At 45.3% G+C, this 9,432-nt stretch overlaps 1 protein-coding gene across 1 annotated transcript in view; it reads right to left on the reverse strand.

Moving 5' to 3' along the window:
- The window catches only part of RHCE (Rh blood group CcEe antigens), a gene marked incomplete at both ends in the record, with an annotated part of 29,605 nt that extends 20,467 nt beyond the window's left edge, over nucleotides 1–9,138 (reverse strand). The window contains 2 exons of the mRNA XM_080657847.1: nucleotides 3,026–3,215; nucleotides 8,991–9,138. Of these exons, the coding sequence (XP_080513973.1) occupies nucleotides 3,026–3,215; nucleotides 8,991–9,138 (338 nt within the window). The remainder of the gene's footprint in view (nucleotides 1–3,025; nucleotides 3,216–8,990) is intronic.
- Between the last annotated feature and the right edge of the window lie 294 nt (nucleotides 9,139–9,432).

The following is a 9,432-nucleotide window of genomic DNA, read 5'->3' on the forward strand; positions in this document are numbered from 1 at the left end:
ATCATTAATGAATATAATCTCCCCTTCAGGAGGTTGACTTTTCATTTTGTTGATAATTTCCTTTGCTGTGCAAAACTTTTTGGTTTGATGTAGTTCTACTTGTTTATTTTTTCTTTTGTTTTTCTTGCAAGGGGAGATATACCAGAAAAAAATATTCCTAAGAGCAATGTCAGAGATTTTACTACCTATGTTTTCTAGGATTTTTATGGTTTCAGGTCTTCCATTTAATTTTTCAGTCCATTTTGAATTTATTCTTGTGTATGGAGGAAGAAGGTGGTCTAGTTTCTTTTCTTTCTTTCTTTTTTTTTTTTGCATATATTTGTTAAATTTTCCCAACACCATTTATTGAATAGACTGTCTTAACCCCTTTGTATACTAGTATTGTTGCCTCCTTTGACGTATATTAATTTAATATATAGGAGTGGATTTATTTCTGGCTCTCTGTCCTGTTCCATTGATCTGTTTTTATCCCAGTGCTAAGCTGTTTTGATTACTATAACTTTGTAGTATAATTTGATTTCAGGTAGCATGATACCTCCAGCTTTGTTCTTTTTTCCCCTCATGATTGCTGTGGCTATTTGTGTTTTTTTTTTTTTTTGTGGTTCCAAATAAATTTTAGGATTATTTGATCTAGTTCTGTGAAAAATGTCATTGGAATTTTGATAGGGATTGCATTGAATCTATTGATTGCTTTGGGTAGTATGAACATTTTAATGATGTAAATTCTCCCTGTCCATGAACACAATATATGCTTCCACTTATTTATTTTGTCTTCAATTTCTTTCTTCAATATCTTATAATTTTCTGAGTACAGGTCTTTTACCTCCTTGGTTAAATTTATTCCTAGGTATTTTATTTTATTTTTTGATGCAATTGTAAATGAGGTTTTCTTAATTTCTCTTTCTGATAGTTCATTATTGGTGTATAAAAATGCTACCAATTTCTGGATATTAATTTTGTTTCCTGCTACTTTATTGAATTTATTTATTAGTTCTAGTAGTTTTCTCTATATACGGTATCATGTCATCTACAAATAATGACAACTTCTTTACAATTTGGATGCCTTTTATTTATTTTTCTTGTCTGATTGCTGTGGCTAGGACTTCCTCATTTAAATTTTAATCCAAGTGACCCTCTGAAAATGGTGCTAGGGTACCATGCAGTCTCTCCATCTTACACACGAGGACATGGAGACCAGAAGAGAAGACTTTTTGGCAACGACCACACACCCAGTTAATGACAAACATGAGGTTCAAACCTAGTTGGCCTGATTCAAAGACTGTGCTCTGAAGCCTGGACACAGCTCCCCCAGTGCTTGTTGCCAATGTAGGGTCCCGCTTAAGGTCAAGGACTTCATAGGAAAGGTCAGGGGGCAAAGGGCAAGGGAAGGAGTCTCACAGGGAGCAGGAATTCTTTAGAATTCCTTACTCTGTGAGGAAAATAAAGGACAAAGCTGAATAAGTCAGGCCTCTGCCCTGCAGGAACTGGTCATGGATGACTCAAGGCTGAACCAATTCAGTGCCAACTCAGGCCTCACAGAGCGGGTGAGGCTGCGGGAGATGACCCACCTGGGAGGCAGGCCTGGGCGCCACCCACCGGCCCAGTCCAGCTGGAAAGGTCAGGAAGGAACCCATTGTTCACATCTGTGATGCCAGTCTCAACAGGGGTCACAACTGGGGCGGATCCACGGGTCAGAGGCGGGGCAGGGAGGTACACTCAGACTGTAAATGACCTCTTCTTGTCTTTCTAGGTTGAGTCAAGAATAAACAGGTCCCTGCGGGCAGGACCTCAAAGAAGGGAGCAGCCCAGAGATGCCTGTGGACTGAAACACAGGAGGCTGAAGGTTTGTGTGACATTATGCCCAGGCAGCAGGAACCCCAGACAGGGCCACCACTGTCAGAGTGCCCCTGGAGTGCCTTGTGGTGCATCCCATGTGATTACTGGGGTTATCGAATCCCCATGGGGTTTAGCTCTAAAACGTTCTAGAAGAAAAAACGTGGAGAGTATTTTTTTCAGGGCCAGTAGGGAGCTGACTATTCTATGTTTCATGTCCTGACTACCTGGAGTGTGACAAAGCTAAAGCCATCTCACCACTTAGCTGTGTGACCCTAGACAAGTGCCTTACCCTCTCTGAGCCTGTTTCCTTGCCTGTACACCAGGTTAGACCTCTACTAGAAGGCTTACACAGAATCGTGTTTGTCAAGTGCCTGGCTCATAGACAGACAGATGCTCCACAGCAGTGCTCAGAGGTTTAGCAGGGACTCAGGGCAGAGGATGGAGTGGCCTTGAGAGGTGACCAGTTCCACAAGATGCCTAAAATGAGAGTTACCATCATCTGGGCAGGACAGAGATTCAGAGTTCCATAAAACAAACAAAAATAATAAAATTTAAGGGAAAAATTTACCTCGTTCCTCCTGTCAAGTGATAATATCATTTTTAAAAAGTGTATAGCTCAATATATTAGTATATACCCTTGTGAAACCATTACTCAAGATAACAAATAACACTTACTGTACCCCATAAGGTTCTTTGTGCCCCTTCCTAATCAATAACTACCGCCTTCCCTGGGTAACCATTATTCTGACTTCTAGTAACACGGGTTAATTTTTCTGGTTCTTAGAATTTCATATAAATGCATCTAAATTAATCAAAACTGATTTATAGAAAGTAAAGGTATGGCTATTTCTTGTTGATCAGCATTTAAGGACTAAGTGTACTTCTTTCTTTTCAAAAGACTGTCTCGCTGAGTGTGACATTTCTATTTCTTTTTGTCTTAACTCTATGAATTTTTCTTTTTATTAACTGGGTAACCTTCCAAAATTATACCCAATAATAAAGAAAACACTTAGGGATTTGAATTTGAATTTTAGATAAACAATGAGAAATTTGCTACTATAAGTATGCCCTAAATATTGCATAGTTTTGATGCTAGGAAGATAAGTAGACATCTGGCTTTTCTAGAATCCACCCTCATGGGCCCCATACCCTCAAGAACCCAAAAGGAATCCAGCAGCCATTGGGTTACCTGGACAGTTTGATGACCACTTTCCCAGAGCGGGGATGGTCCAGAAAGCCATCCAGCAGGACTGCCCACTGTACCCCGAGGGCCAGCATGAAGAGGTTGAAGGCCACGCTGCTCCAGCCGTATCTCCACAAAGACGAGGTGAGGAAGCCCAAGCCCAGGGCTGCCATGACCGTAAGGTCCTGTAAGATGGCTAAGGGAGGAGACACCGAGGAGGAGGAAGAGAAGCAGATAAGATAGAGCAGTGATTTTCAACCTTTTTCATCTCAGGGCACACATAAACTAATTACTAAAATTTTGCAGCACATCAAAAAATATATTCTATTTTTTTGCCGATCTGACAAAAACGGTATAATTTTGATTCATTCACACCAGAGGGCTATTGTTGTGTTGGCTGTTGTCATATTAAAAATATATATATATATTTTTTATTGATTTTATAGAGAAAGGGAGAGAGAGAGATAGAAACATCCATGATGAGAGAGAATCATTGATTAACTGCCTCCTGCATGCCCCCCATTAGGGATTGAGCCTGGGCATGTGCCCAGTATTCAAACCGTGACCTCCTGGTTCATAGGATGATGCTCAACCAGTGAGCCACACCAGCCTGGCATGTTGTCATTTTTTTTATTTGACAATCTAAGGGGAAAGAGGTCAGTGCCCCTGACTCAATAGTCAGGTATTGCAAGCTTTAAAAATTCCTGTGGCGCCCGGCCGATGTGTCTCAGTGGTTGAGCATCAACCTATGAACCAGGAGGTCATGGTTTGATTCCCAGTCACGGCTGCCCTGGTTGCCACCTCCATCCCTAGCAGGAGGCAGCTGATCCATGATTCTCTCATCATTGATGTTTCTATCTCTCCTTCTCTCTTCCTCTCTGAAATCAATAAAAATATATTTTAAAAAATTATTGTGGCACACTGGTTCAAAATCGCTGAGGTAGAGGGTTGCATGAAATTAGAGTTTTACAGAATGGCAGCTGGAAGTGACATTAAAGGTCATTTGAGAGTGCTTGGTCAAGTTACTTCACCTCTTTGAGCCTCAGTTTTCTCATCTGGATAATGGGGATAGTACATGCATGCCATGCAGGGTTGAGGGAGGATTAGATGCGCTAAGCTGGTTAAGCATAAAGTCAGAGCTTGCTTGGCCGATTCCTGAGTGCTCAGGAAATGTAGCAACTATTGCTATTACTAAGCATACTGATAGGAGCAAGTGTAGAGCCTCAGGACCAGTGCTCGGCACATACTAGTAGCTGACACTCAGGAAAGGTGATTATTGCTGCTATTGAGGACCAGGTTCAACTCCTGATCACAAACACGAGACAGTAAGGCCCAGGAGCCAGTGACTCGGCTCAGATCATGCAGAAAAGAGGGAAGAGAAGCTCGCCAGCGGGGCCCAACATTGTTTTAACCATTTTATACAGACTGTCTGGTTTAGTTCTCACAACGACCCTCAAGGTGGGTGCTATTCTTATGACAATTCTACAGATATGAAAACTGAGGCACAGAGGAGTTAAGAAACTGGCCACAGCCCAGCCTGTGTGTCTCAGTGGTTGAGCGTCAACCTATGATCCAGGAGGTCACGGTTCAATTCCCGGTCAGGGCACATGCCCAGGTTGTGGGCTTGATCCCCAGTGTGGGGCGTGCAGGAGGCAGCCGATCAATGACTGTCTTTCATCATTGATGTTCCTATCTCTCACTCCCTCTCCCTTCCTCTCTGAAATCAATAATAATATTTTTTTTTTTTTAAAAAAAGAAACTTGCCTCAGCTGGTAGAGCCAGAATTTATACCTGCACATTGGGAGGGAGGAGGGTAACCAGGATTAGGGCAGAGGTGGGGCCCTGAAGATGAGAAAGATCTTGGGTGGGGACTTCACAGGCATAGCAGCCACCCCCTGCTGGGTACAGGAGCTCCGGGCCTTCCTCCCCAAGGCCCCACACTGTCCCTGAGGGGAGGTGTGCTTCAGCCAGGGGCATGAAATTAGGGTGGCAGTTTCTGGGAGCTGTTGATAGAGCCCATGCACCCCACACTCGTCAGTAAATAACATGATTTCAGGCCCCCTTTTTTCTCACCCCCTGCTCCCTCCCGCTTCCCCTCCCAGGGCACTAGGCCCACACCTGCTTCTCCCACATCTCACTGCCTGGACCCCCCTTCAGGGCTGGGTCCCAGCTCCAGGTGTCCTCATTGGTGTCAGCTCCACCTCTCAGAGCCTGTGCTGCACCTGCATCAGCCGCTGGTCTGATAAGCTAATGACTCGAAGGTGCTCCTGGCTGATAAGGAATTCATGCGCTCCAGGGGCCCAGTGACTGGGCGCCAGAGGGGAATTTCACCATCTAAGGCAGGCCTTCAGCAGATGTTTACAAAAGTCCCAGGAGCATGAGATGAGGCAATAATTACTATCATGGTCACAGCAGGCACATATACGGTGCCCTCCACATACCAGCTTCTGTTCCAAGCGCCTGACAGCCTTAACTTGCAACAACCTCATGCAGTAGGTATATTATCCCCATTTTACAGATGGGGAAAGGGAGGCACAGAGATGCCAAGGTCACACAGCTAGCAAACAGTGGTGGGAGATCTGAATCCTGACTATCTGGGCACAGCCACTACACCATCCTGCCTCACCATACAGCATATATCGTGTAATGGTGAAGCATGTGGGCCTCTGAGTGAGGTGGTTTGAGTTCACAGCGTGGCTCTACCTCTGTGTCCCAGCTTCCTAATCCGTAAAATGGGTATGAAAACAATGATGCACGATGAGAGGATTGTTGTGAACATTGAACTTGCTGGCTAGCATTGGAAATCACTCAACTTAGCACTGGATGCATGGTAAGTACTAGTAATTATTATCCCATGCCTGCCACTTGTTAGCTGTGTGACTTTGGGTAAGACTGTACCCCCCTGCCAACCCCTCCTCGGGCCTGGATGACCCGGTGATCCTTGCTCTATGTTCCCACCCACCCTTGGCCCTCCTTCTGGCCTGTAGACACAGCAGCACCATCAGCTCTGATGCCAGGACCACCTTCTGCCCTCAGAGTGTGGGCTTGACCTTCACACTGTGTTCTCCACTGCTGATTGGGCAGATTATTGCAGCCCCTACTGGGACCATCCATGGAGCCCCACGCTGCCTTCCCCTCCCCACAGACTATCCCACCGTCATCCCTGCAGAGAAAAAGTGATTTCACAACCAGAGCAGCCAAAGCTCAGATGTGGAAGGTACCGGGGGGGGGGGGGGGTGTTCCTGTGTCACTGGCAAAGCCCTCTTGTCTTTCAGTAGCTCTTCCTCCTGCTTCTGAGGAGTACAGGGGGAGGGATCTGGGTGGCAGTCACAGTGCAGGGCCCAGGCTGCACCCCTCACCCCCAATTTGGCAGTCTTAGAGCAGGCTCTGTGTGACAGATTGTTACAGTAATGCCTCCAATGAATCATGTCTTTTAATGTAGATCCCTCCCAACCTGGGTTGGGCCTTGTGATTTGCTTTGGCAAATGAGACATTAGCAAACATGATACAAGCAGAGTCTTGAAAAGTTCCTGCACATTGGGGCTTGCCCTCTGTTACTGCAGTAACTCTTCTGCCTCCATATGAAGAATTCCGGGCTCGTCTGCTGGCATCACGCGGGCTAGCTGCCAACCCACAGTGGCTAACTATCAGACATGTGAATGAGGCCATCTGAGGCTATCTGCCCCAGTTAATCCTCCAGGCTGGAGTTACATGAGTGACCTCAGGTGAAACCAGCAGAAGAACCTCATTGCTGAGCCCAGCCACAGGTGCTAAACCATAGGATCATGATTGTGAGAAAATTAAATGGTTGCTATTTTAAGCCACTAAGTTTGGGAGTGGTTTGTTATGCAGCAATAGATAACTGATACACCCTGCTTTTCTTAATTATCTTATAGGCACCGAAACCCCAAGCCTAAAATGAACATATCCTTATTCATTTACTCCACAATCTGCCCTTCCCCTTGCTTGTCATCTCAGGAACTAGCACCTCCATCTGCCAAACCACACATCTGAAGCCATCTTTGACAACTTCATTTTCACCAAGTGCAGCTGATTTTACCTCTGAAATATCTCTTGAATCTGACTCTGCTTCTCCTCCACTCCCCATGCCCATTTGGCCTCATCACAGGTTATCTAGACCAGTTGTCATCAGAGTAGGGAACACACCTCAGAAGATGCTCCAGACAGTCCATAGAGGCTGCTGGAGGAAGATATTAGCACTTGCAGTTTTACTTATTTTTATTTATTTATCATTTAGTTAGTTAGTTATTTAATCCTCACCTCAGGATATGTTTTCCATTGATTTTTTTTTTTTTTTTTTTTTTTTTTAGAAAGAGTGGAAAGGGGAAGGGGTGGGTGGGAGAGAGAGAAAACATCCATATGAGAGAGACACATTGATTGGTGGACCCCTGGCCCCTACCAGGACTGAGATTGAACCTGCAACATACACAATGATTCCTGCTGTGCTTGCCCGCCTTCCATTTTCACATGATTAACTCCTACTGAGCCCACGACCTGGCTGGGTAGTCATCTTCCTGCTTGGTTGTGGGCCCTCCTCTGTGGGTCTATATAAAGTAGGTGTCTGAGGACACTTTATATCTATGTTAGCAGCACAGCGTAGGGGCGAAGAACACAGACCCTGGAACCAATCAATGAAGTTGGAACACCGGCCCCCATGCCTATTGGTTATATGAGAAGTGACTGAACCTCACTATAAAGTGGGGTCATGAAGAATAATGGTTAAGTGCATGCAAACTAAAACCAAGCTGCCTAAATTTAAATGCGCTGTGCTGTTGCTAGCTGAGTGACCTTGGGCAAATTACTTAATGTCCATAGGAAAAACAGAGATCATAACAGTGCCTATCTCCTGGGGTTATTGTGAGGGCTCAGTGAAAGCATTTAGAATAGTGCCTGGTAAACAGTAAAAGCTCAGTAAATACCAGCTCTAATTAGCACGTGTCTGGATCCCACACTGGTGGTAATAGAGGGTTGAATGAATGAATGAATGAATGCATTGAATTACACTGTATTGGATTGAAAAGAATTAAAGTAAATGGAAATGAATTAAAACTGTGCCCAGGCCTTATTTGTCTGCAAGGGCCCCTCTGGGCCAGCCCACTAAGTGGTGTAGGGGCTTCCCTCTCTAAGTCATCTCTTTGTCCTACTTTCCACTGCTGAGGGCCTAGGAGTACCTTCCATTTGCTTCCAGTGAACTAGTCATTTGACATCACTAAGGAACAAGCAAGGACTCAACCAGACTCAAGGGTCAGCTTTGTCTCAGGAACCTCACAAGGAGATCTGTCCATTATCATGAGATGCTTGAAAACTCATCTCAGTTTTTGTGAAAAACAAAAGCCACACCACTGTGGACATCTGTCTTGTGGGCACCTGAGTTGCTCTCATCATCATCTGTAAATATTTTTAGCTGTATATAAAATAACAACCATCCTACACTCCCTTTCAGTCACACCTTATGGCTTTGGATTTGCTGACAGAATGCAGACTTTTCAGCCTCAAAGTGAGAAGAGGGCTGGGGACGGAGGAGGGGCAATAGACTAAAGCTTCCAAAAGGTGGTTAATGCAGAAAAGAGCATGAGAGACACCCCCAAAAGATAACAAAACCCCACAACCCAACAATGTGAAATTCTGCTGCTAAGGAGAGGGAAGTTGGGGGAAGCAGAGAATGATGAAGACTATTTGTTGAAGGGAATTCTGGGAACACAGAAGAGGAGGCTCCTCACCTGTTCTGAGAAATCAAGGCAGGCTTCCTAGAAGAGGTGATGCCTACACTGGTCCTAAAAGAGAGCCTACATTGTGAGCTGCATCTTTGTGCAATCTCTGGAACAAGATCAGAGAACCCCTGTCCTTGGAGACTTGGTGGAAAGGACCGTTTAGGCTCCCGGAGGACCACAGACCTCCTTTGCCCCCGCCCCTATTTGCCTCTGTGACCACCTCCCCTCTGGGAACTCACCTCCATGAGTCACCACAATCTTCTTCTGACTCTTTGAGGAGCTGTCATAGTTGGCGAAAAAGAAGAAGATGATAATGAGAGCTGCCTCCAGTATTAAGGTCCACAGGGGCAGGAAGCCCCGCACCGACCTCGGGTACTTAGAGACCATCCTGGTGCGTCTCTATGCGCGGTTCTACCAGCACCGGCATTACCCCTCTGTCCCCACACCCATTGGAAGGAGTGATGGGGAGCCACCCGCCAAAAGCCTTATCTCAGACTGCAAGGCTTGGCTCTGCTGGCCTGTCTATGAAGTTAACATAGGAGCAGAGAAACTATGACAGGGAGGGGGAGGAAATGCATTTATTCCAACATTCATTCATTCAAGCATTCATTTATTCACTCAACAAGTAGTTGCTGCATTCCTACTAAGGGCAGACGTTGTGCTCAGCTTAAAAGGGGCATT

This window comes from Plecotus auritus (assembly GCF_963455305.1).
Source record: "Plecotus auritus genome assembly, chromosome: 2".
In the NCBI taxonomy this organism is placed as follows: Eukaryota; Metazoa; Chordata; class Mammalia; order Chiroptera; family Vespertilionidae; genus Plecotus; species Plecotus auritus.